Genomic DNA, 27,332 nt, shown 5'->3' on the forward strand with positions numbered 1-27,332 from the left:
ACTACAATACATTGGCTTTCAGATGCCGCATTTTGTATATCTCGGTCTTAATCTCATCATTTGGGAGATGCACTTCTAAAAGCAACATTTAAAATGCCATGTAGAAGCAACAGAAAATCATCTCTCAGATCTGTACAGCTATCAAAATCTAGAGCTGCGTGAGCAAGTGGTTGCATACATGACTTTGCCACACATTCATTTGTTAAGGTCAGGGAGCTCATTTCCCTTGTTTATTCACAAACATATTAAATTGCTAGAAGAAAATCACATTACATCTTCATTACTGAATTTGCCATTTCACTAGCATATGTCTTCTATGTAAACATAACCAGAGTGCATAAAAGGTCCCCCATTTCAATGTAACAGTCCAAATCTCTGATTGTTAATGACATTTCAAATGTTGGCTAGGCAAATCAAGTAAATTATACTTTGCGTGTTTTTCTTCAATAGCATACCAACATCTGTGATCATCAGACATTTCAAAAGAACCATGCTAGTTACTGGAAAATTATTTGATCAAGCAATCAAATAAATCTGCCAAGGTGCACAAGAACCCATTGCTACCATTAAACCACCACAGCTTAAGGAGTACCAGTAAAAACTCCTTAAATAATTAGCCCCCCCCCCCACTTTTGCTTACTACCACTCAGTTTTCATGATTCAGTCAGACACATTTATGTACTATTTACAACACAAGTGGCTTGTTGACCATAAAACAGTCATGGTATGAGAACAATAAAAGAGGAAGACCCAACAAAAGATGGATTGATTCAATAAAGGAAGCCACAGCCTTCAATTTGCAAGATCTGAGCAAGGCAGTCAAAGATAGAACATTTTGGAGGACTTTCATTCATAGGGTCGCCATGAGTCGGAAGCGACTTGATGGCACTTAACACACACACACACACACACACGAACAATGCTGGCCTCCTGCAGCATGGTTTAAAGGAAGCAATATATTTTATCTCTTTGACATTCCAGCTCCTTTAAGGTTATGGGAACATAAGGTCTAAGCTACACGTTGCAAGAGACACTGAGCTGTCACCACTCTGTACAATATTTCTTCACCTCTTCCTTCTCTTTCTCTCTCTCTCAGATACACAGCTGATATTATGTCTTCTCACAGAGCACTACCCCATACCCAATAGTCAATTATGCAAGGCAGGATCAGTGCAAAGCACAGCATGAGAATCTCACATGGCATTCGACTAAACATGGTGAGGAAAGGGAGCAGGAGAAATGCAGAACAGGGGTATATTTGTGTTTCTTGCAGTGCCTAGTTAGACCTTTCAAGAATTATCAGGACACATCATGGTTGCCCACAACTTAGGAGCATCAGATGCTTTACAAGTCATGCAAAGACACAGCATTATGGAGCCAATTTCTCCTCACCCACATTTTCTAGCAATCAAAGATTTTAGGAACCACTTGTGCATTTTCCTTCTGGAAAGTGATCCATTTTTGGTCTTTTACTTGAAAACTGCACCTCAGTTTCACAATTTAATTGCATAAAAGAGGACTTCTGGTATGTTTTAAACATGCTTCTTGTTAACAGAGTTTTAGAACACCAGGTCTATCCATCTTGCTAGGGTGTGACATCTGCCATTCAGACAACTTTGTATGGATATCAAGGAACACACAACTGGGAGTCACTGAATTACGTATCTCCCCTACGCAGACTTTCAGCCTTCTTATTTACTTATTTATTCATTTATTTCAATTTATATCATGCCCTCCATTCCAACCAGGGCCAGGCTCAGGGCGGCTAACATCATAAAATGTAATACAATACAATGTAATAAAACAAGAATATACAATAAATACATTATAAAATCTCAAAATCAGTTTGCTATTATAATCAGTATTCAAATGACACTCATCTATAGAGCATAGGGCCACAGAGGGCCTGGAAACAACAGTCAGGTCCCCAACTAAGGTCAATAACAACACAAAAGGTAGGGATAGGGAGGCCAGTTCTGATGAAACACCATCGCTGTCCTCAAATATAGGCCTGGTGGAACATCTCGGTCTTACAGGCCCTGCAGGATGCAGCTAGGTCCCTCAGGGCCCTGGTCTCACTGGAGAGTGAGTTCCACCAGGCAAGGGCCGGGCTGAAAAAGCCCTGGCCCTAGTTGAGGACAGCCAGACATTTTTGGACCGGGGACCACCAGTAGGTTATTATTAGCAGAGCTAAAGCTCTATGGAGGGTGTACCAGGAGAGACGGTCCCACAGATACGATGGTCCCAGACTGTTTAGGGGTTTAAAGGTTAAAACCAGGACCTTGAACCTGATTTGGTACTCCACCTGGAGCCAGTGCAGTTGATGGAGCACTGGCTGAATATGGGCTCTTAGCGGGGGCCCAGTGAGGACCCTCACTGCAACATTCTGTCCCAGCTGGAGTTTCCGGATCAGTCTCGAGGGCAGCCCTACGTACAGCGAGCCTAAGTTGAATTCATAGCGCATTTATTTAATACATTAAAATGATCAAAACGGGGGGAGGGAATCAGTAGACTTCACTCAGATTCAGCAGCCAGATGCAGGGAAAGTATGTGAGAAGGGTCTATTCTTAAAAGATCCATATGAAGATTTTTGTGAATAATCAGATTTCCCCCCCCCCCCGAATAAAATCTAAATGTATCTTTAAAAAAAAAAAGATACTTGAAAAGGGGGTTCTTTAATTTTTAGAAATTCCAAATAACCGGATCAAAACAAAGCGCCCATGAATTGTCTCGATTCCCCATCAGAGCAGTGAGAAACAGTTTCCAACACCCAGTTGTTCAAAAGTGCATCATAATTTGAATAAACATCATTGCTTTTTATTCATTAAATAAGCAATGAATACAAGACAGTGAAGCAGCACATGGCAAAGCAATCACAGCCCTGAGCAAGGGCACTGGGCTTCAGGTAGCAGTCGCATCCTTTTCCCCTCCAAATCCCAAAGTCAAGCTAAGTGGGATACAAAACAAGTGGAAGCTATCTTATCCTTGATGGGGATCAGTCTGCCTATAGTCATAGAAAAAGGAAGAAGAGGCAGGGCACGTGAGGACGATGGGAAAGTGTATGGGGAGGGAGTTCTAATTTTAATGCATGGAAATGAAGGGTCAGGTGGGATGGGGAAGACGTAAGTGGACGAGCCGTGTGTGACAGAGGACACTAATACAACTGCTCAGCTGTGTGTATGTGCTTATCAAACAGCACTGTACATACTGGCATGGGCACTAAAAAGCAACGTGTACATATAAAGAAAAAGCAGTACATGTTTTGGGATGATAAGGACGCTTAAATTAGGGATAAGATGGGGATGAAATTACATTTTCCACCGTTGCAAAGGGCTTTTGGCAACTGCAAAGCAGGCGTGAAATCCAATTAATCAAAATACCCCAGCATTTGCGCATCCACACAGGGAACGCTGGAGAATGGGTACAGAGGGGCCCGAACGCACGCCTGCGCACAAGAGGGCTGGGTGCACTTCTTGCACGCCGAGTCTCCACTTAGACCTCTCCCTAACTATACGTGCAGCTGGGAGAACGACAGGTGTGGACGTCCGCTTTGCATTTCCCGACGATCTGCCAGTTGTGCATGCTTCCCTCCCTCCCTGCCCAATACCCAAAGGCGGCAGGGCATCGTCCTTATTCCGAGAACACCCCCTGCCTGGAGTACCCAAGAGCCGCCTCCTCCTTTCCCCCGCCGAGCTTCGCCTCGTCCGCTTACCTGTCGTCGTTCTGCCATCCCTGATCTCCCAGCAACAGATCTCGGAACCTGTACCTGGGAGGGAGCGGGGGGACTTCGCTTTCCACGTCCACCATCCTGGCCGGGAGAGGAGGGGAGAAAGCGGCCACGGGCAAGGGCAGGCAAGGCAAGAAGCCGCCGGATCAGCGCCGCGTCTCGCACGGAGGAAGCCGAGGGAGAGGGAGGCAGCGTCTACCGGGCGCTGGCATCGCCCTCCAGGCGAGCGGGCAAAACTTCTGGCTTCCTTGCAACCCGCGTCGCAACAGGAGGCGGGAGGCGCGCGCGCGGCTCCCCGGGCAGCGCCTCCGGACGCACGCGCCCGCCGGGCTGCACAACAAAGGGCCGCCCGCGCCTACGCGCTCCATCCAGCCCCGGCCCTGCGAATGCTGTTCGGGGGGATCGCTGGCAGCTCACCCAATCAGGGCCGCCCGCCAGGAACCGTCGACGGGAACCTCGCCTTGGCGGCGAATGGCGTTCGCCTCATTAGCATAGGAGGAGGTCGGGCTGGAAGGGGTTCCTCTCTCGCGGGGCGGGTGGGGAGAGGGGCGCGGAAGAGGCCAGCGGCGTCGGAGGTGTACGAATGACACCCGCTGGGGGGGGGGGGTGTGTGGTTACTGCACTTTGTATTCCCAGCGATGTATTAAGAGTTTGAAAATGCTATAAAAAAATCCTTTCTACGTATTCCCAGCGATGTATTAAGAGTTTGAAAATGCTATAAAAAAAATCCTGTTCGCACTTTCTATGTATTCCCAGCGATGTATTAAGAGTTTGAAAATGCTATAACAAAATCCTTTCTGTGTATTCCCAGCAATGTAATAAGAGTTTGAAAATGCTATAAAAAAATCCTGTTCGCACTTTCTATGTATTCCCAGCGATGTATTAAGAGTTTGAAAATGTTATTAAAAAATCCTGTTCGAACTCTCTATGTATTCCCAGCAATGTATTAAGAGTTTGAAAATGCTATTAAAAAACATCGCTTTAAAAGGGTTTTTGGATACCACGGGTTATAAATGGTTGGGAGACATCCTTGCAGCTAAAGGGGCCAAACAAAGTGCGAACAGTATTTTTTTTATAACATTTTCAAACTCATTCCATCACTGGGAACACATAGAAAGTGCAAACAGGATTTTTTATAACATTTTCAAACTCTTAATACATTGCTGGGAATACAAGTGCGGTAACCCCAGTTGTTACCGCACTAGGTATTCCCAGCGATGTATTAAGAGTTTGAAAATGTTATAAAAAAACATCGCTTTAAAAGGGTTTTTGGATACCACGGCTTATAAATGGTTGGAAGACTTCCTCACAGCTAAAGGGGCCAAACAAAGCGCGAACAGTATTTAAGAGAGTTTAAGAATGAATAAGGCTTGGCTTCCTGTCCTGAAAACCTCCAGACTAACAAAGACTACAGTCCACAATAGCCATGCAGATTAGCTTTGGATTTCACACATTAACAGATCACTTCAGGATACAATGGTTCCATATTAACATACCACACCCTCATTAGCACATTATCTTGATACTTACAGGACAATGATTAGCACATTACCTTTGATACTTTTTGCAGGACAATGATTCAGCTCAACCCAACCCCTTTCTGACTATATATTACTCTTCCTACACACTTGACACTGAGAGACACTGTCCTTCAGTGTTACTACTCTGAAGATGCCTGCCACAGCTGCTGGCGAAACGTCAGGAAAGAAAATACCAAGACCACGGTTACACAGCCCGGATAACCTACAAGAACCAGCGAACAGTATTTTTAATAACGTTTTCAAACTCTTAATACATTGCTGGGAATACATAGAAAGTGTGAACCGTATTTTTTATAACATTTTCAAACTTAATACATTGCTGGGAATACAAGTGCAGTAACCCCAGTTGTTACCGCACTAGGTATTCCCAGCGATGTATTAAGAGTTTGAAAATGTTACAAAAAAACATTACTTTAAAAGGGTTTTTGGATACCACGACTAAAATATGGTTGGAAGACATCTTCACAGCTAAAGGGGCCAAACAAAGTGCGAACAGTCTTTATTATAACAGTTTCAAACTCTTAATACATCGGTGGGAATACATAGAAAGTGTGAACAGGATTTTTTATAACATTTTCAAACTCTTAATATGTCGCTGGGAATACCTAGTGCTGTAACCATTTGCATCCTGACCCTCTTTAACCCGAAGTAGATGCAAGCCAATAGGTGCCTTCACACATGCTGAATAATGCACTTTCAGTCCACGTTAATGATCGTTTGTAAGTGGATTTTGCCTTTTCAGCTGCAAAGTGCATTGAGAGTGGATTGAAAGTACATTATTTAGCATGTTCGAAAGCACCCAGAGTGTTCATAGGAGGTGATTCCCTGAGTGGATTGCCAGGAATTGCTCCTGGCTGTGCCAAAATGTACTCAATAGAAATTCAACTAGCAAAACTTTTCCCACCTTTTGTGTGTTTGTAAAGTGCCGCCAAGTTGCAACCGACTTATGGCAACCCAGTAGGGTTTCCAAGGCAAGAGACTAACAGAGGTGGTTTGCCATTGCCTTCCTCTGCAAAGCGATCCTGGTATTCCTTGGAGGTCTTCCATCCAAGTACTAGACAGGACCGACTGCTTAGCTTCTGAGATCTGATGAGGTCAGGCTAGCCTGGCCCATCCGGGTCAGGGCACCCCTTATCTACCTGCCAGGAAAGAAGTACGTTGGACCCACAGATATGCATGTTGGCTCAAGTTACTGCCAAAGGCAGAGTTCTTCCAATGGAACTTCATATGACTGCAGCCTTATGGAGTAATTCTCAGAAGTAATTCCCACTGAACTCACTGCATTCTGTTGTTATTTAAGGGCTCACGTGAGTGCAATCTTACAAACTCCGTTATTTTGTCTGTTTTACCCAAAGTCCTTATAAGAGCCAACCATGATGGCAACTAATGCAGGATTGCCTAGTCTCCCGCTGTGGCAGACGACCTCCCACCAGCAATGCTCTCTTCCAGTTGCCGCTCCTTCCGGTGGCAAGTGAAAAGAATGTGCTGTCATCACACGCAGCATGACATCACTTTTGGGGAAATCCAGAAGTATCACGTTGCTGTAGGAATTGGGGGGGAAGTCTATGGTTTTACCACAGAGCTTCCAGGGATTACTAGGGTGACATGATGTCACTTCCAGTTTTTTTATGGGAAGTGACGTCATCCCACATGCTATACCAGCGCCCCCATATCCCCCTCCCATCTCCTGCCAGGTACCAGCCATCAGCTGGCAGCCATAGAAGAGATTTCCAATGCTGTTTTCCCCCATGATGTTTTTCCACAACAAATAGCTATTTGTCCAACACTGGAAACATACATGAGGTGTGTGTTTTTCCCTGTGTGGAAAATAGCACCCTGGGTGTGTGTGTGTGGGGGGGATGACCATTTAAATTTACAATTCTCATTTGAATCCCCCCTCTGCTATGGAAGCTCACTGTGTGACCTTATGCCAGACGCTCCCTCTGTTGTGAAGATAAAATGGAGCAGTGGAGAATGTTATAAGTCACCATGGGAAGAAAAGTGAGGTATAAATGTATGAATGATAAATGATAAAATGTGAAATAATAAAAATTGCACCAGGACGCAAAAAAAAAACCCGTCTTATTCCCCACTGCCACAGCTCCATTTCATATCCGCCCCTCTTCCACATGACTGCTTTTTAAAAGTGTGATGGAGCTCTATGGCTCGAGTTCAGTAGAAGTAAGGGGCTAAAGCAGTTCATGAATCTTAATCTCCATAGGCAAGAGAGAAATACTGTGATCCCCACCAATAACGTGTTTGAAAATCAAATAGCCATTTTCTCTTGAGCATCTCATATTCTCACAACAGTGATAAGCTCAAGCAACTTCATGGCACTTAAACACACACAGCATGTTGAATTACTTCCCTGTTGATGATATTCCAATTTTTTCCAATTTTAGACTGCAGCCAGTAAACTCACACCAGGTTGGCAGTGACTTCTGGCAGGACTGTAACTGGGGGGGGGTGGGCAAGGAGGAAAGCTGCTGCCCATGTGACGTGCAGAGAGGGCAGCAGAACTGCCTCTCCTACCTGTCACAGAGGCATCTACAGGAAAGGCAGATCTGCCACCCTCTCTGCATGCCATGGGGGCGGGCTGCCCCCTTGCCCCCCTAGTTATGGCCCTGGCTCCTGGCAAACAGTGGGAGTATGGTGGGGGGCAGGGACATGGGGGTGCCATTGAGCAATGGTGTTATGTCACTTCTGGGAAAAACCTGGAAGTGGTGTCACGACTTTCAAGGAATCACCAGAAACTCAATGGTAAAACCATAAAGTTTCCGTTTTCCTCAGAAGTGATGCAATACTGTCACCCAATGGAGATTTTTTAAAAATTCCCTCCTGCCAGCCACCAAAGTGCCAGTGGTGAACCAGAGCTAGGGACAGGAGATCTCCTGCCTTCAGTGGGCACTTGCAGGACGCTGCTGGGGTCTTCATTGACGTGTCAGCACTTGTCTTCAGCGTCCTTTTTGAATTCATCACTACCAACTTGTATTGGAACTGGCACTTGCGGTCTCCTTAGTCTTACGGACATTGCCACAGTTGAGAGATATATTTGTATATGTGTACGTGTGTATATTCATTTGATAGTAGAATATAGTGAGTATTTATACTGTGTTAACATTTTGTAAAAATTGAACTTATAAAAGTAGGAATATTGTGAATAACATTGAGCTTGTGTGCTGTTTATTTCCTAACTACTTGTATTACAGCACTTGGGTGTTTATTGTTCAGTGGGCAAATGGCATAGGTTTATGGTTAAATCTATAATCTAGTTAACAGTGATGGGGGGGGAGAGACTCAACAGCTGTCTGAAAATAAGTCACAATGGCATTAGAAATAGCTCACCCCTGAAAGCATTCCCACTAACTGTTTCTCTTCAAAATCTATTTGAAGAGAACCCTATTGGATCAGCAACCTACATACACACAAAACCACTCAAACTTTGCAACTTTCATTTCCCTTGTGTTCTTACATAACCCCAGCAGCATTTTTCTTATTGTTTCTGCTGCATTCTCTTCCTTGTTAGCCTGGGAACAAAGGTTTGAGTTCATCTATTTATCGGTAGGTCAGGAAACAAGAGAATGGCTTTCATAACACATCGATGTGATTTTATAGCCTTGTCAGGATTGCTGCGGTGAGTAGCAGTGGAGCGAGGAGTAGGTACACCTTTCTCTGGGATATTTGCTCTGCAATTACACTGGGAAAAGTGGATACAGCAAAGGTGACAATGGTCATTTATGCAGTCGCGTTAACCTCCTTTATTCCCCGTTTCAGCCAGGATCAAAACAACCCAGGTTTGGGAAAACTGTATGCATTGGCTGGAATGACCAGGGAGGAAACTGTGTGCCAATGGAGGCATGAATACAGAAAAGCAGTCTCCCAAGTTCAAATCAAGTCCCGCCCCTTTAAATGCTGCTCTGTACTTGGCTTACCTCGCGAGAGATGCTTTCCTTCTCCCCAAACCCAACTGCTGCATAAAAAAGCATTTTAAGAACAAAAAACAAAAAAGGACCAATCTAAAAGAAGGGGGGGGGAGAGAAATCCAGGCTTCGTTTTAAAACAGCTTTTCTTTTGCTCAGAAGAGTTCCAAGGAAGCAGGAAGCACTTGAATCCCTGCCTCTTTACGCAGTGCTTCATGATTGGCTGTGAGAGAAGCCAATCTTCTGTGCTTCCCCTGTTTGGCTATCTGCATGCTGCCTTGAAGAGGGGTTTGGAAAAAGGTGGGGCGAAACTCAACCCGAGAACAGAGTATGCATGCTCTGTGACTCTGGAACGAGCCAGGATGAATGGTTTAATTTGGGCCAGAAGAGGAATGGGAAAAGCCGGGTTCATTTTGCATTGAAACAGGGTTGAGCCGACAAGGAATGAGGTAACATGCATACAGAAAAATTTGATCCTGGCTGAAACAGGGAATAAAGGAGGTTAAAGTGACCATGCACAAATGTTTGCACTACACATGTATGGCATTTGGCTAGTGCAATGATCCTGATTTCCTCGATCAGGTTCTGTGACTGTACTGTGCCCAGATTCTATTGTGGAAGCCAACAAAGCTTGCAAAGCCGTCAGTCCTACTGGAGATGCACGTATGTCACAGTTCCTTTCTCTAAAAACCCAGTCTGTCTTGCACCAGGAATGGCTTGTCATGTCTGGCCCGACCCTATCTATACTGCACAATCCTAATTCCCATAGCTTTTAAAATAAATTGAAGCCTACTAGACTTTTCTTTTTATAACTACCAATAAAACATCATAAGAGTGAGCAGATGTGGGGAGGAGATAGATAACAAGAGGTAGGAAACACAAAGAGCGAACATAGAGGGTATAAGGCAGGGGGAATAGGAAATAATGGTGAACGGTTGAGAGATGATACATGTTAATGTTGATAAATTCAGCTCAGATGTTCCAGTATTTCATTTTTGCTTCTAGCCAATTAATCTTTAACTGCACAGTCTCTTAACATTTATTCTGAGGTTGTGGGACCCACGTGTAGTCATGGCCAAGCAGGGGAGAAGTGTTTCCCAAATGGGCCAGTTAGTGCCCCCAACAACCACTTCAAGTAGGGTTGGCAGCCCCAGGTTGGGAAATACCTGGAGATTTTGGAGGTGGAGCCTGAGGAGGGTGGGATTTGGGGAGGGGAGGGACTTCAATGCCATAGAGTCCAATTGCCAAAGCGGCCATTTTCTCCAGGTGAACTGATCTCTATTGTCTGGAGATCAGCTGTAATAGCAGAAGATCTCCAGCTAGTACCTGGAGGCTGGCAACCCTAACATCTGGTCAGGAAAATGGCATGGGGCAGACTGAAGCCCCTGTGACACAAGCCATAGTCACAACCTGAATCAGGAACTACATACATGGGAATTGATATGGGGGGGGGGGGCAGATTCAATCTGTGTACTCCATCATGTGTAAAAAAAATCCACTGTCGTTAGACTACAGTGTCAAAGGAGGATCTGGAAGATTTGGGTTCAAATCCCCACTCTTGACAGAAAACTCATTGCATGACTTTGGACCAGTTACACTGTGGGCCTAACCTACCTCACAGGGTTGTTGCGAGGTAGTAGGGCGGAAGGGGGAACCAAGTACACTGCCCTCAGCTCCTTGCAGGAATGTGTTTGTAAACTGCCATCAAGTTGCAGCTGATTTATGGATACCCTAGCAAGGGGCTTTCACCAAGCAAGTGAGAAGCAGAGGTGTTTTGCCATTGCAGAGTGTCCCTTGTAGGCCTCCCTTCCAAGTACTGACCTGCTTAGCTTCCGAGATCTGACCAGATCAGGCCATGCCATGCCGCCTTCCCATCACCTTGCAGGAACAGTGGGATTAAATGCCACTATATTGATTTGGAATATTAGGTAAGTTTATTGATCAATTCAACACACCAAAACAACTAGCCAAGGTACCCCAAAACTATGACAAACAATTACCAATGCCCCAGTGTCTTTGGATCTTTGACATGCCCACTTGGATTGCCAATTACAGTCTGGCACCAAGAAAGTACCACCTAAGGAAGTGCTGCCCTGACCTGGATGGCCCAGGCTAGCCTGATCTCGTCAGATCTCAGAAGCTAAGCAGGGTCGGCCCTGGTTAGTATTTGGATGGGAGACCACCAAGGAATACCAGGGTTGCTGTGCAGAGGAAGGCACTGGCAAACCACCTCTGTTAGTCTCTTGCCATGAAAACTCCAAAAGGGGGTCACCATAAGTCGGCTGCGACTTGATTGCACTTTACACACACAAGGAAGTGCTTGCTTCAAGCCAGGGTGCAGATTCCTCCCAGAAAAATAAATTCAAGGTCTTTTGTGCTGCATGTCTTCCAAAACTGGTACTGGCAAGCTAAGATCTACATGTACCTTGTTTAGACAGTCTGTAGTGTGCTTTGCCAATTAAAGTATCTTTCTGCCATTGAACAGCTGTACTAGTTAAACATTTTGCCTTACTTCTATATTGGCAAATTGGTCTTTGCTCCCAATATTGCTAAGCCATGCATTAAACGGACATAGCTAAGCGTTTTATCTAGACTTTTTAATAGCAAGCAGCTTGTGCTGAACAAATGTAGTCCTGTAATTTAGTTGCTGAGTGAGCATCAGCCTATCTGGGGAAATCATAAGCAAACCTTTTCAGTTGTGGGCTAGATGTTTTGCTCTCAGGTCTACCAGATACCTGACCCCCCCCAAAAAAACCTTAAGATCATAACAGGGTCTGAATCCTATTGGGCAGACTGTGGTCAGGTTCAAACATGCAGAAGAATAAGATGGTAGAATGCTGAAGCTGTATGAGAGACTGTACCACTTCACACTGTGGGTGGGGGTGATCATGGAGGATCACATTTTGGAACTGTGGCCTAACTTAAAAAGTCCCTGAAAATAGAGAACCAGCACAGCAAACAAAGAGAAGGGGTAGAACTCTACAGTGCTAGTTTCCTACTTGTGTGAGTTTTTAATGCTAAGGAACATTTGAAGTGATGCACTTTATTCTGCCACCTTATTCTCCAGTGTGTGTAAACTAAACCTTAATTTGCCACATGGCGCAGACATGAATAAATCCAGACTTAAGTCAGGACTGTGTTATATGTAGCAATGGTGAATCGAAGAGAAGATTATCAACCTCCAGGTGGAGCCTAGGGTTGCCAGCGAGAGGTTCATGGGGGCAGCAATCTGCAAACACAACGCGATGACATCACTTCCAGGGGGCTCTAGCACTGTCTTCCAAAAACTCTATGGAAACCATAGAGTTTTGAAAGGAGAGTGCTAGAGTATCCCCATTGCGATGTTGTTCCTTCCAGGGTAAACCCAGAAGTAATGTCATCAAACTGTGCGCAGATTGCTCCCCTCTTCAGCTGGCCTGCTTCCGCCCACCAACCAGCTGAGGGTCGGTGGGCAGCCCAGTTAATTGGCGGGTGGCTGCCTGTCATAACCGGGCAAATGGGAACCCTAGTGGAGCCTGAAGTTCTCCAAGAATTATAACTGATCTCCAGATTTCAGGGAACAGTTCCCCTGGAGTAAACGGCTGCTTTGGAGAATAGACTCTACAGGATCATACCCCCACTGAGCTCTCCCCCTCCCCAAATCCCCACTCTCCACCCCCAAATTTCCAAGAATTCCCAACCCAGAGTTGGCAACCCTGGATTTGTGCAACTTGTTCACTCTTGATGCAAAGGCACCAGATCCCACAGGGAGACCCTTCCTTATTTCTTCACTCCTCTCTTTTCCTCAGTTATGGTACACGACCACACTTCACTGGGTTCTACAGCTCTCTATTCTGGTTTTGGTGGTGCCACCAGGGTTGGATATTGGGGTAGAAGTCCTGGGCCCTGGCTCACAGATTCAGCAGGGCACCCCAAAAAGCAGGCTGCAGCTAACAAGCCCTATTGAACATTTGACTTACTCCTGAGTAAATGTACATAAAGTTGGATTATATTATGTTTTATCTGTGGAGATGGTGGGATTGGATGAGGCAAACTTGCTGAATGTTCATTCTGTGATTTGTATTTGAAGTATAAAGTACGATCTAAAGGGAGCCTCCCACCATAACACTATTACGTCCAGAGTCTACAACTAACTGCACAACTGCCTATTTGAATGTGTGTGTGTAAAGTGCTGTCAAGTCGCAGCCAATTTATGGTGATACCTCTCTTGTATATCTGGACACTGTGAAGTGTTACCTTTCTCAACAAGCTGTACTTGTTATCCCAGGCTTTTCAATCTGCCCAGGGCAGAAGTCTCACTTGGGATCAAGCTACCCTACTCACATAATTGACAAGGGTAGTTAACAAAAGACAAATTGAAATATCACATCTTAACTCAATCTTAACTATTTTAACCCAAGAGTATCTATTGATGGAGGCAGATGAAAAAGGGTCCCTGTCCAGGCAGTTGAACTTAGTCACCTGAATGTCTTGGCAGGGCCCCTCAGATATCATAAGAACATAAGAAATGCCCTGCTGGATCAGACCAAAGCCCATCAAGTCCAGCAGTCTGTTCACACAGTGGCCAACCAGGTTCCTCTAGGAAGCCTCCAAACAAGACAGCTGCTGCAGCACCATCCTGCCTGTGTTCCACAGCACCCAAGGTAATAGGCATGCTCCTCTGATCCTGGGGAGAATAGGTATGCATCATGACTAGTATCCATCTTAACTAGTAGCCATGAATTCCCCCTTCCTCCATGAACATGTCCACTCCCCTCTTAAAGCCTTCCAAGTTGGCAGCCATCACCACATTTTGGGGCAGGGAGTTCCACAATTTAACTCTGCGTTGTGTGAAAAAATATTTCCTTTTATCTGTTTTGAATCTCTCACCCTCCAGCTTCAGCAGATGACCCTGCATTCTACTATTATGGGAAAGGGAGAAAAACTTCTCCCTGGCAACTCTCTCCAAACCATGCATAATTTTATAAACCTCTATCATGTCTCCCCTCAGCCGCCTTCTTTCCAAGCTAAACAGACTTAAGCATCTTAACTGCTCCTCATAGGGCAGTTGCTCTAGTCCCTTAATCATTTTGGTTGCTCTTTTCTGCACCTTCTCACGCTCTGTAATATCCTTTTTTAGGTGTGGTGACCAGAACTGTACACAGTATTCCAAGTGTGGTCTCACCATAGATTTGTACAAGGGCAGTATGATATCAGCAGTTTTATTCTCAATTCCTCATCTAATTATGGCCAGCATGGAATTTGCCTTTTTTACAGCAGCCGCACACTGGGTTGACATCTTCATTGAGCTACCCACTACCACCCCAAGATCCCTTTCTTGATCTGTCACTGCCAGCACAGATCCCATCAGTGTATATGCGAAGTTGGGATTTTTTACACTTTTACACTTTTTTACACTTGCTCACATTGAAACTCATTTGCCATTTTAATGCCCATTCTTCCAGTTTGTAGAGATCCTTTTGGAGCTCTTCACAGTCCGATTTTGTTTTAACCACCCTAATAATTTGGTGTCATCTGCAAACTTGGCTACTTCGCTGTTCAACCCCAACTCCAGGTCATTGACGAACATGTTGAAAAGTACCGGTCCCTGAGGGACCCCACTGCTCACATCCCTCCATTGAGAGAACTGACCATTGATTCCTACTCTCTGCTTCCTATTTTTCAGCCAACTCTCAATCCATAAGAGGACTTGTCCTCTTATCCCATGACTATGAAGTTTGCTTAGCAGTCTTTGGTGGGGGACTTTGTCAAAAGCCTTTGGGAAATCCAGATACACAATATCCACAGGCTCATTCCTGTCCACATGCTTTATTGACACTTACAAAAAACTGTAATAGGTTAGTGAGACAGGACCTACCTTTACAGAAGCCATGTTGGGTTTTGCTCAGCAGGCCTTGCCCTTATATCAATATAGTAGTCTGCTGCGGCAAAATACCAGAAAGATCTTGGGCACTCAATGGAATTGTAGGATGTGTGGTCCTTCTCAGGACTCATTTTGGAAGCCTTGATTTGCTAGACTGTAGCTCTGTCAGGCTGTTATCTCGGTTTAGATGTTTCCTTTCGTTTCTCTGCTGAACCGTCCAGACTTAAGGTGGGCTACACATACCAAAGCCTGGGAACACCACTCCTGGGAAATAATGCTCTGTTTATGCTTTGTAATCTCCCGCCGTTTCTCTGCCTTATATTTCCAAATAACGGGCAAGACAAGCCATAGCTGTCATCTTGCCTTTCATGCACTGTTTTGCCTATTTGACCAGTAAAGCCATCTGCTTGGAATCTGATTGTCTCTGTGGTGATTTCTGGTTCGATGGGTCAAGAGCTGACAAGCTCCTTAGATGAAGCCTGAACTTACCCTAGAAGCTAAAATGACTAAACTGAGGCTATCGTACATAATATGGCCCTGTTATGAGAAGACAAGTCACTGGAAAAGACAATAATGCTAGGAAAAGTTGAAGGCAGAAGGAAAGAGACATGAGATGAATCGACTGAAGGAAGTCTCAGCCCTCAATCTGCTAGTCCTGAGCAAGGAGGACATGTATTCATAGGGTTGCCATAAGTCGGAAGCAACTTGATGACACACACATACAGCTCCTTAGAAGCTGGCTGGTTCTGATTAGCATAGCAGAGTTTAGTAGTACTGGGCTGAAATAGGCTTGCCATTTGCCTGCCCATGGCAGATAAAACCCTGCCTTTGCTCCCAACCCCCTTGAGAAATTGAGGAGTGGGAGAAAAATGGCATCCATTGAGACACTCTAGGAATTTTCCAATGTCTCTGTATTTTACCATAGAAATTAGAGGAAATTCCTACAGCATCACACAAAGTGATATCACATCCTTCCCAAGCTCCACCCTCCCCAGGCATCACTCTCAAAATCTCTTCGCATTTGCTAAGGTGGTGCTAGCAACCCTAGGCTGCAATCCTAACACTTTTATGGGAATAAACCCCATTGAATAAAGTTGAACTTACATATGAGTATACCTGTATTTTAGTCTGCTAAGTTGCCAAGTTGCAGTACCCAGAAGTTCTGTATTTTCCTCTTCAAGTAGAACAACAATATCTGTCACCTCTCCAAGAAAGATAAACCAGCCTTCTATCTTTCTATTGCAATAAACTGCTCTGTGTCACCTTATTTATTATTTATTTATTTATTGCATTTCTCCTCGCTCTCCCCAACCTGAAGGTCGGGCTCAGAGCGGCTTACACAGTCTAAAAACACAATAAAACAATAACCCATTAAAATAGTTTAAAATAGCCCAATAATGCCCCTCAATGGCGCCAAAACTCCAGAGACAGAAATTTGTAATAAAATTAATCTAACCACACCCTAAGGTGGTATTGAAGGGGTGGTGCTCAGCAGCGGGGGAAAGGACTAGGGAGGCTAGTAATTATAATGAGAACCATTGCTGGCCTCAACCATAAACCCGGTGGAATAGCTCCGTCTTGCAGGCCCTGTGGAACTCCTGAAGGTCCCGCAGGGCCCTGATCTCACTAGGGAGGCTATTCCACCAGACAGGGGCCAGGGCCGAAAAAGCCCTGGCCCTGGTCGAGGCCAGCCGGATACTCCTTGGGCCAGGGATCACCAGCAAATTGGAATTACATGAGCATAAGCTTCTCTGGGGAACATACCAGGAGAGGCAGTCCCATAGATACGACGGTCCCAGACCTTGTAAGGCTTTAAAGCACCTTGAACCTGACCCGATATTCCCGCTGGAGCCAGTGCAGTTGACGGAGCACTGGCGGGATATGTGCCTGCGGCGAGGTACCAGTAAGAAGCCTCGCCGAGGCATTCTGTACCAACTGGAGTCTTCAAGTCAGTCTCAGGGGCAGCCCTACGTAGAGGAACCTTCAGTTCCTTCAATGACACCAACAAATAGCATTAGTATATGCAGCAGCATACATATCTGCCTAGTTCTCTTTTTTTTAATAAATTTTTTTATTGTTTTTTCATACATTCAATACAATCAATTAACATTACCTTTCAATCTTTTCTAATTCTCAGTTAAGACTAACATATATATAACAATTGTCTTTCCCCACTTTGACTTCCCCTCTTCCTTCTTCTATCTCTAACTTATTTTCGTAATCCTCTTAGCAATTATTTTCTAAATCTTTATAAAAAAAATTGTAAAACCTTCTAGTTATTAAAAAAGAAAGAAAAATAGAAACAAGAAAATTAACCTAGTCTAAGTTATAACCTTTAACATTTTGCACATTAAGTTCATTTTTGCAATAAACAATCCATGCCTCCCACTCCTTAACAAATTCATCATTATCTTTTTGATTTATTAACCCAGTCAGTTTTGCCATTTCTGCTAGTTCAAACATTTTATGAATCCAATCAGTTCTGTCTGGTATTTCAGACATTTTCCATTTAGCTTCATATACCATTCTCGCAGCTGTGGTGGCATAGAGTAAAAAAGTCCGTTGTGTTATAATGTGGTCCGGTATAATGCTTAACAACATCTCAGGAGTTTTAGGGATGTCATATCTGCCTAGTTCTCAAGGCTTTGTTTAAGCTCCTTCACGTCAGGAAGGGAAGCATTCACACTTAATGGCCAGCAATCCCCCAAACATGTCACAAGGCGATATAACATTAACTTAAAACATGCATTTCTGTTTGTGCTTATTCACCGATCAAAGCAGTTTAAACAAGAAAGATGCTGGGTTTCTCTTTCAGGTGTCTAGACAAACATTATTACCATATTCCACTAGGTGGCAATCTCAAGTAACCCTGATCTTTTACGCTTGTTAAAGTACAGGGGGGAATGCAGGCAAAGATCAGAATATATAAAACAACCCTGTTACTTCTTCACAATTGTCAATTCTGTGTCAGATCAACTCAAATACCTACTTTTTTATCATTGAATGAACTCCTCCTGCCAGAGGCCAGACAAGCTGTTGCTGTCCACCCATAGGTAGCCGTGTTAGTCTGTCACTAGCAGTAGAAAAGAGCAAGAGTCCAGTAGCACCTTAAAGACTAACAAAATTCCTGACAGGGTATGAGCCTTTGGGAGCCACAGCTCACAGAACAGCGAGTGCAACCACAAAATGACTGCCAGAGGAGGTAGAGCCGACCACAAAACGTCAGGGAGCAAGATTATGCATAACTCTTCATCCTTTCAGGCAAAAGCTCTGTTTAACTTGCCTTTTAGTCTGCACAACCAATCAGATCTCCAGTGGCCAATTAGAGGCAGGGATGCCATCCTCCAGGTGGGACCCAGAATTACAGCTCATCTCCAGACTACAGAGATCAGTTCCTGTAGAGAAAATGGGATGCTTTGTAGGGTAGACTCGATGGCATTGTACCTCACTGAGGTGCCTTTCCTCCCCAGCCTCCATCCCCAAGTCTCCAGGAGTTTCCCAACCCAGATCTGGCAACCCCACCCCCTGACAGTGGCCAGGGGGGATTGGGCAACCTTAATTAGAGGCCCTGCTGGGTGAAATTCTCACCTGGCCCTGCCCTCTCTCTATAAACACTTGGCAACTGCCAGGAAAACTATCAGCAAGCTCCGGGGAGCCTTGGACAAGAAGCAGTAAATAACATCTCTCTGAGTCTCTTTCTCCTCGGCTTTTCATAAGTATGACCTGGATAGCCCCAGGCTAGCCTGATCTCATCAGATCACAGACGCTAAGCAGGCTTGACCCTGGGTAGTATTTGGATGGGAGACCTCCAAAAAATACCAGGGTCATGACATGGAGACAGGCAATGACAAACCACCTCTGAACGTCTCTTGCCTTGAAAACCCTACGGGGTTGCCATAAGACAACTGTGACTGGATGGCACACACACAAAAAAGGTGCAAGTCCTTGGGCACGAGCATGAGGATCATAGCCTAGAGTGGCAAGGCAGATCTGCCAGCAGAAAGAGGGGACGTCTTGCTTTGCTCTTGGAATGCCCCCCCCCTCAAATATGTTTGTATTGTTGTTTTGTCATGTTGTTTGTATTGTAAGCCTCTATGGATTCCCATGGGCACAGAAGCAGGCTATAAATAAATGTATAATCATAATCAAATAACCTGGTATTTTCTGCAAGATGGTGATGTTTAGCATAACAGAGAGTATGCCGGATTCTGACTGTCTATTCCATGTAACACTTCTTATGTTTTATGACAGGGTGAGAAGTCTGCTTTCTCCTACCACGCATCCAAACTGCTCCTGTAATCATGATTGCCAGTTACATGGCATTTTAGACTCTTCAGAGCAGTTCATATCGTGCATTATCGCAGCGATCCTTGCAAACAACGTTATCAGGCAGGTCTGCGTTAGCATCCCCTAGTGCAGACAGAGGATAGAGGAGAATGGCCTGCTTAAGGCTACCCTAAAAACTTGTGGCAGGCCAGATTTGAACCAAGCACTTCCTCCCTAATCCTGCTTCGATTTATTTAGGCTGAAATCATTTTGAAGGGATTTAAGAGTGGCGAAACGCTCTGTCCCACCCGCTTGTCTTGGATTTAATTTCAGACATTTCCAAGCTCTCTTCTGAGACATCCTTAATGGCTCATACTGTCTTAATAGCCTGATAATGAGCACTCATATTGCTCTCCCCTCCCCGAATTCCTCTCTTCTTCCATTTGGTCTCTCCCCCCACTCCACATACCTGCTATGATGCTGGGAAGTAGGATCTGCAGCAGACTGAACAACAAAACACCAGCAGCCTGGAGAATTGGGACTTGAATGGGGACTTCTCTTCTTCTCTCCCCATGCTGAGTGACTTGAATTCCTTGGATCTAGTCCTGGGAGGGGCCATGGCTCAGTAGTAGAGCATCTGCTTGGCATGCAGAAGGTCCTAGGTTCAATCCTGGGCATCTCCAGTTAAAGGAACTAGGCAAGTAGTGGATGTGAAACACTTATGCCTGAGACCCTGGAGATCTGCTGCTGGTCTGAGTCTACAATACTGACTTTGATGGACCAAGTGTCTGATTCAGTATAAGACAGCTTCATATGTTCATATCTGTGGCACCTGGTGGGAAAAGTGGATTAATAACTCTGTAAAGGTGCCTGACTTTCGCTTGTGTCCCTGCTACACAAGATTATCAAAGCTTGAAATTGCCACCATTTGCCTATCCAATTAAACTGTCATTGATGGTGGGACAATACATATACATGTTGCAGAAGATGACCTAGGGTTGCCAACCTCCAGGTACTAGCTGGAGATCTGCTATTACAACTGATTGTCAGGCTGCTATCTCGGTTTCGTTATTGCCTCTGTCTCTGTGCTGTATTGTCTGCCCCCCAAGGTCGCATACCGAGGCCTGGGAACTCAGCTCCTGGGAAACTGTATTCATGCGTGTAATCTCCCGCCTTGCCTGCCTTATAATATCTCCCAGTTAGTGAGCCTCTCAGAGCTGTCATTTTATTCGTTTGCACTGTATGCCTATTTGATCAGTAAAAACCATCTGTTTGGACTCTATATGACTTTGTGGTGATTTCTGGTTCTGTGGGCCAAGGGCTCACATTATGACAGCTCTCCCTCATCTTCACCGTTCTTCTAGCCAGGCTGGAGCCCAGGGGGGTTCGCCTGCCACTTGGATGGGAGCTGTGCAGCTCTCCAGGTGATCTACTACCCTGGAGCCCTTCTCAGAGGATCCTACTCTGTTACAAGACTTAATCGCTGAACTTTTCCGGACGACCCGAGAGGTTTGCCGCTTGAGGGAACTGGTACAGGCGCAGTGGCAATCTCTTACAGGACGTCTCTGGATGTTAACATCGGAGGATACTGATGCTCGTTTAGATCTTCAGGACTTGGATCAATTACTGGACGATGCCCGATTGGCGACTGAGGATTTACAAATATTAACTGGACTTTTGGATAATCTTATTTCTCGACAAACTCTTTCTACCATGGCGGGAGCCCCGCCGGAGGGTTTTTCCCTGATCCCGGATGCGGCCAGCTGCCAGGCTGAGGCCAAGCGAGTCGCTATTAGCACCGCTCTTCTCCTTGTGGAATGTACAAAGGACACCCCGGTAGCCACCTTGGCTCAAGTTTTGACCCCGACGTTTGGAGCCGAGGCATCCGCACTGGCGGTTCGAGTACAACCTCTGCTGGGCGGGGAACCTGACCCCATACTCTTGCTCCTCGAGACAGAACTTTTGCCGCGCATTACGGCAGAGGCTGCCCTAAGACTTGAGAACGCCAAAGTTCTTGCGGATCAGCAAGCCGCCGAAGCGGCTAGGGTCGCAAGAGAGAGAGAGGCGGCGGAAGCAGCCAGGGCGGCTGCAGCAAGGATTAGGAATCAGGCGAACGTGGACACGCGCCCCAAGGACTATGTACTGGGACTATCAGGTCTAACTTTTTCCCCGGCGTTTGTCCCGTCGCGTGCGACCCAACGCGCACGCCGTTTGGCTGACCGACGTCGAGACTCAGATGAGTCTGAAGACGAAGATTTATATGGGGATAGCTCTCAATGGGCCACGAGCTTCCGAACCAGTAAGCCTCATCTTACTGGTGGCCCAAGTGAGGAGGTTCATCTTTTACGAGCCCAGAATCGGGAGCTCTCCGACCGTGTTGATCAACTCCAGGAAGTAATGGAACTTATGCTTCAAGAGAACAGGCAATTACAACACACCCTGATAGCTCAGAGACAGCCCGTTCCGATACCGGGTCAGGGGGTACCCGTACAACCACCCGCTAATGTGCCTGCTCCACCCTTACCTCCTGGAGCTCCTGTTGCTCCTCCGCCCGGACCACCCGTGCAACCACCTGCTAATGTGCCCGCTCCACCCTTGCCTCCTGGAGTCCCTGTTGCTCCTCCGCCCGGACCACCCGTGCAACCGGGTCAACCCGCGCCCGGCCCTTGGAAGCAACTCAAATTGAGGACTACGTATGACGGATCTCTTGAGACTTTGCCTTGTTTCTTGCATCAAGTGGACAGTTATATGCGAGAACAAGGTCAACTTTTCCCCACGGAAGATAGCCGGGTGCGGTACGTAGCTTCCCTCCTGACAGGCAAAGCGGCTGACTGGATGGTCCTCCAGTTTGACACCCGCTCTCGTGCGATTCGTTCCCTCAACAACTTCATGACTGCCCTGAGAAGGAGGTTTGAGGACCCCTTCCTGGGGGAAAGAGCCAAAACGGAACTCTTACAATTAAAACAAGGCTCTGCTACAGTTCGGGAATTTGCCGATGAATTTCAGCGACTGGCAAGTAAAATTGTAGGCTGGCCCGAGACCACCCTAATCCATCATTTCAGGGAAGCCTTGCATCCTGACATTCTGAACTGGTCTTACATGCGGGGCGATCCCGATACCCTCGAAGGCTGGATCCTATTAGCCGAGGAAGTGGAAAGCCGCCGCCGCTTTATTTCTCTCGTACGTCAAAAACACAAGGAGAAGGGCACCCAAAAGCCTCAACCCAAGGCACCACCGCTCGTCCCGCGAAATCCCCCACGTCCGCTCCAGGAACGTGAAGCCCGATTTCAGAGGGGTGCCTGTCTTACATGCGGAGAAATGGGCCACTTTGCAGCCGTTTGCCCACGCCGCCAGGAATTATTTCGTCCCAGCACGACAACCCGCGCCCGAGGTCGTCCACCACGCAGAGGCACCGCGGCCACCCGCAGCGCAGCTCCGGGAAGGTCCACACCCTCTGCACTCCATGCCGGGGACCCAACCTCCCTGCCTGCTTCCAACGACCCCGCCGGGTCTCGGATTACAAGTGCCCCATTGGGGGACAGCTTTCCCTCTTCGGATGAGGAAAACCCTTGGATTTCTCCAGCCTTAAACCTGGAATCTCCCCTCGACTTGTCAAAAAACGGCTCCGGTCTGTGGTGAATGGAGCATCTCCACAGACCTCTCAGGATCTTCCTATCAAACCAAATGCTCCTACCAAAATCAAAGAAGTGGACTCCACCGTCTACGTGGATGCAATTTTACAACAACTTAACGGAGGTCCACAAATCCCCGTCAAAGCACTAATTGACTCCGGTTGCTGTCGCACTCTCATAAGTGAAGCCACGTTTGCTGCACTCAGAGCCGACTCAGAGGCTTTACCCGCCCCCGTCCAGTTTGCTCAAATGGACGGGAGCCAATTCCAGGGGGGTCCAGTTGATCACTGCACCATAGGGGTGGCAATGGGAATTGGTTCCCACTGGGAACAAATAGACTTCACTATAGCCCCTATCCGATTTGAAGTGGTCTTGGGAATTAACTGGATTAAAGGACATAGTCCCAGTATTGATTGGGAAACAAACACTATCTCTTTCACTAGTCCCACCTGCGACCAGCATCGGCAAAACTTTGCTCTGCCATTTCCGCCCGTTCCAGCATTAACCTCTACTGCCCCAGTACCACCAGCTCTACCCGCTGTATACCGGGACTTTGAAGATGTCTTCGACCTTAGGGAATGTGATGCCTTACCCCCCCACCGGGCCTCAGACTGTGCGATTGAAGTAGTGAAGGACTGCACATTAACCAAAAGTAAGATTTACCCTATGAGCGCTTCCGAGCGCACTGTCCTCCGGGACTTTTTGGACAAAAACCTCGCCAGAGGGTTCATTCGCCCTTCGAATGCCCCAAACTCGGCCCCCGCGTTTTTCGTCCGGAAAAAAGAAGGCGACCTTCGCCTATGCATTGACTTCAGAAAGCTCAATGCGGTTACCCAGACCAACGCCTATCCTATCCCATTAATATCGGATATTTTGGGACAATTACAGGAAGGCCGTGTGTTCTCTAAATTAGACTTGGTGGAAGCCTACTACCGAGTCCGTATCCGCGAAGGAGATGAACACCTCACTGCCTTCTCTAGCTGTTTCGGAATGTATGAATTCCTTGTAATGCCATTCGGATTAAAAGGGGCCCCGGGGGTCTTCATGCAACTCATCAATGAAATCCTACATGACCTTCTATATCGTGGGGTGGTGGTCTACTTAGATGACATTCTCATTTATTCGAAAACTATGGACGAGCATGTGACTCTGGTCAGAGAAGTTCTACAACGCCTGCGTAACCATCAACTGTTCGCTAAACTAGCTAAGTGTGAATTTCACCAAAGCAAACTCACGTTTTTGGGATACATCATCTCCCACCAAGGTCTTCGCATGGACCCCGCCAAAGTCCAAGCCGTTCTCGATTGGACTCCCCCCACCAACCGTAAGCAAGTACAGCAATTTCTGGGGTTTGCAAACTTCTATCGGGGATTCATCCCTAACTTCGCCCAAGTGGCTCTACCCATTACGGACCTGCTGAAAACTAAGGGAAAAGTAAGCTCGGCTGCCTTGCCCTCCGCAAAAATCCTATGGACTGAGCAATGCCAAGCCGCCTTTCTGGCCCTCAAACGCCTCTTCACTTCGGAGCCGGTGCTACGGCACCCAGACCCAAATCGAATGTTCATTGTGCAAGTCGATGCTTCCGATGTAGCCATGGGAGGGGCTCTCCTCCAGCAAGGACCGGACGGTCTTCTTCACCCTTGCGCTTACTTTTCAAAAAAATTTGCGCACGCTCAATTAAACTGGCCCATCTGGGAGAAAGAGGCTTCTGCAGTTCATCATGCACTGACTTTATGGCGGCAATTCTTGGAAGGGTCTAAAGTACCCTTTGAAGTTTGGACCGATCACAAAAATCTAGCTGCCCTCACGGGGTCCCATAAGCTATCGGCGAAACAACAACGGTGGGCGGAGTTCTTTGCTCAGTTCCGTTTCACCCTGAAGCACGTCCCTGGGAAGCAGAACGTTCTCGCGGATGCCCTCTCCCGTTTACCACAATATCCGGTAAAACTCGAAAGACCCACCAACTCTCTGTTCACCCCTATGCAACGTGGGGCCCTACCTATGCTGGCTGTGCAAACCCGATCCCAGCATCAGCACACCTTCCCTAACTCGCAAGCTCCGCCAGCCCAACCGGCTGCCCAGCCGCCACCGCAACAGACCGGAGTTCCCGCCCCTCCTACCCCTCCGACCGCTCAGCCGCCAGCAGTCTGCGCGCCGCCGCACGTAAGCACTAACCCTATAACTGTTTCCCAGATCTCCATGACCGACGGGGGGGCTCCCTCCAAAATCCCCATCTCCGAATCCTTTTTAACTGTCCTTCGGGACCAGTGCCTTTTAGAACGTTCCGCTCATACCCTACCTCCTGGTGTTTTGGAACAAGGGGGGTCCTGGTACAAAGACTCAAAATTGTATGTACCCAAAGCTCTCCGGAAAGACGTTTTACATTTAGCTCATGGAGCCAAAACAGCTGGGCACTTTGGGTTTCTGAAGACCCTTCACTTATTGCGCAGACAGTTCTGGTGGGGGGGAATGCGTTCCGACATTGACTCCTTCATCCGCAGCTGTCCCGTTTGTGCCGCTGCGAAACGATCGCAGGGCAAACCCCCGGGACTGCTACAACCTCTTGAAACGCCCAGCAGACCTTGGGAAGTGATTGCTATGGACTTCATGACTGATCTCCCTCTCAGTGGGGGTAAAACTGTGTTGTGGGTTGTTACTGATTTGTTTTCTAAGCAAATACATTTGATTCCATGCGCAGGGATCCCCTCTGCTCAGAAACTGGCCCGCCTCTTCGTGACGCATATCTTTCGTTTACATTCGTTTCCGCGTAAAATAATTTGTGACCGCGGAAGTGGTTTCGTTTCTAAGTTTTGGAAAGCTTTCCTCAAGTTGGTGGGGGTGGAACAGGGATTGTCTAGTGCATACCATCCTCAAACTGATGGTCAAACTGAACGTGTCAATGCTGTACTTGAATGTTATTTGCGTTGTTATGTTAACTACCACCAGGATAACTGGGTGGAACTGTTACCTTTAGCAGAATATGCCTACAATAATGCCATGCATCAATCCACAGGTTTTAGCCCGTTTTTTGCTGTGTATGGACAAGATTTCAGTCCCATCGCTCCTACAGATGATGTAGAGGGGGAGGGGAACCCCGACATTGCCTCCTGGGCACACGCCCTCCGTACCACTTGGCCCTGGCTCGTTAGCAACCTCGACCGGGCCAAACGTAAATACAAAGCGCAAGCTGACAAACATCGCTCCCCCGGGGGAGATCTGCAAGTGGGTGCTTTGGTTTACCTTTCCACCAAAAATCTCCGTTCCACCCAACCGTGCCATAAGCTCAGCGCCAAATTCATTGGCCCTTTCCCCATTACTCGGATCATAAACCCTGTCACAGTGGAACTGGCTCTCCCCAAATCCTTGAGGCGTGTGCATCCTGTTTTCCACATAAGCCTCCTCAAACCCCATGTTGCTTCTCCACGATGGCATCCGGACCCACCGCCTGCGCAACCCATCATGGTGGGGGGGGAAGAACACTTCGAAGTCTCCAAGATCCTTGACTCCCGTATTCACTATGGCAATCTGCAATATCTAGTTCGTTGGAAACATTTCCCCCCTGCCTATGACGAATGGGTGCGCGCACGGGATGTCTCCGCCCCCGACCTCGTCGACGCCTTTCACATTGCTTACCCGAACAGGCCAGCCCCCTTGCGAACTGGGAGGGGGCCTTGAGGGGAGCAGAATGTCAGGCTGCTATCTCGGTTTCGTTATTGCCTCTGTCTCTGTGCTGTATTGTCTGCCCCCCAAGGTCGCATACCGAGGCCTGGGAACTCAGCTCCTGGGAAACTGTATTCATGCGTGTAATCTCCCGCCTTGCCTGCCTTATAATATCTCCCAGTTAGTGAGCCTCTCAGAGCTGTCATTTTATTCGTTTGCACTGTATGCCTATTTGATCAGTAAAAACCATCTGTTTGGACTCTATATGACTTTGTGGTGATTTCTGGTTCTGTGGGCCAAGGGCTCACACTGATCTCCAGCCAATACAGATCAGTTCACCTGGAGAAAATGGCTGCTTGGGCAATTGGACTCTATGGCATTAAAGTCCCTCCCCTCCCAAAACCCCGCCCTCCTCAGGCTCTGGCGAAGAGGGACCTGGCAACCCTAAAATGACCGGCTATTTTTTTCTAGGAAAAGCAGCTCTGGGACAAGGTGATTTTGAGTAGAAACAGGCTGGGTTGCTTAATCCCTTCACTCATAATAATAAATCATAATTCATAATAATAAATCATAATCCAAATCATAATGGTTTGGTGGCTAGAGTGTCAGACTAGGATCTGGGACATCCAAGGTCAAATCTCCATTCTGCCATGGAAGCTTGCTGGGTGACATTGGGCCAGTCGGAGCCCTAACCTACCTCGCAGGTTTGTTGTGAGGACAAAA

The 27,332-nt window shown here is 46.7% G+C and overlaps 1 protein-coding gene across 1 annotated transcript in view; it reads right to left on the reverse strand.

Annotated features, from left to right (window-relative positions):
• The window catches only part of KCNT2 (potassium sodium-activated channel subfamily T member 2), a 299,141-nt gene extending 295,329 nt beyond the window's left edge, over positions 1–3,812 (reverse strand). Inside the window, exon 1 of the mRNA XM_056844277.1 lies at positions 3,713–3,812. Coding sequence (XP_056700255.1) covers positions 3,713–3,807 — 95 coding nt within the window. The 5' untranslated portion in view covers positions 3,808–3,812. The remainder of the gene's footprint in view (positions 1–3,712) is intronic.
• Between the last annotated feature and the right edge of the window lie 23,520 nt (positions 3,813–27,332).

This window comes from Euleptes europaea, chromosome 2 (genome assembly GCF_029931775.1).
Source record: "Euleptes europaea isolate rEulEur1 chromosome 2, rEulEur1.hap1, whole genome shotgun sequence".
Lineage (NCBI taxonomy): Eukaryota > Metazoa > Chordata > Lepidosauria > Squamata > Sphaerodactylidae > Euleptes > Euleptes europaea.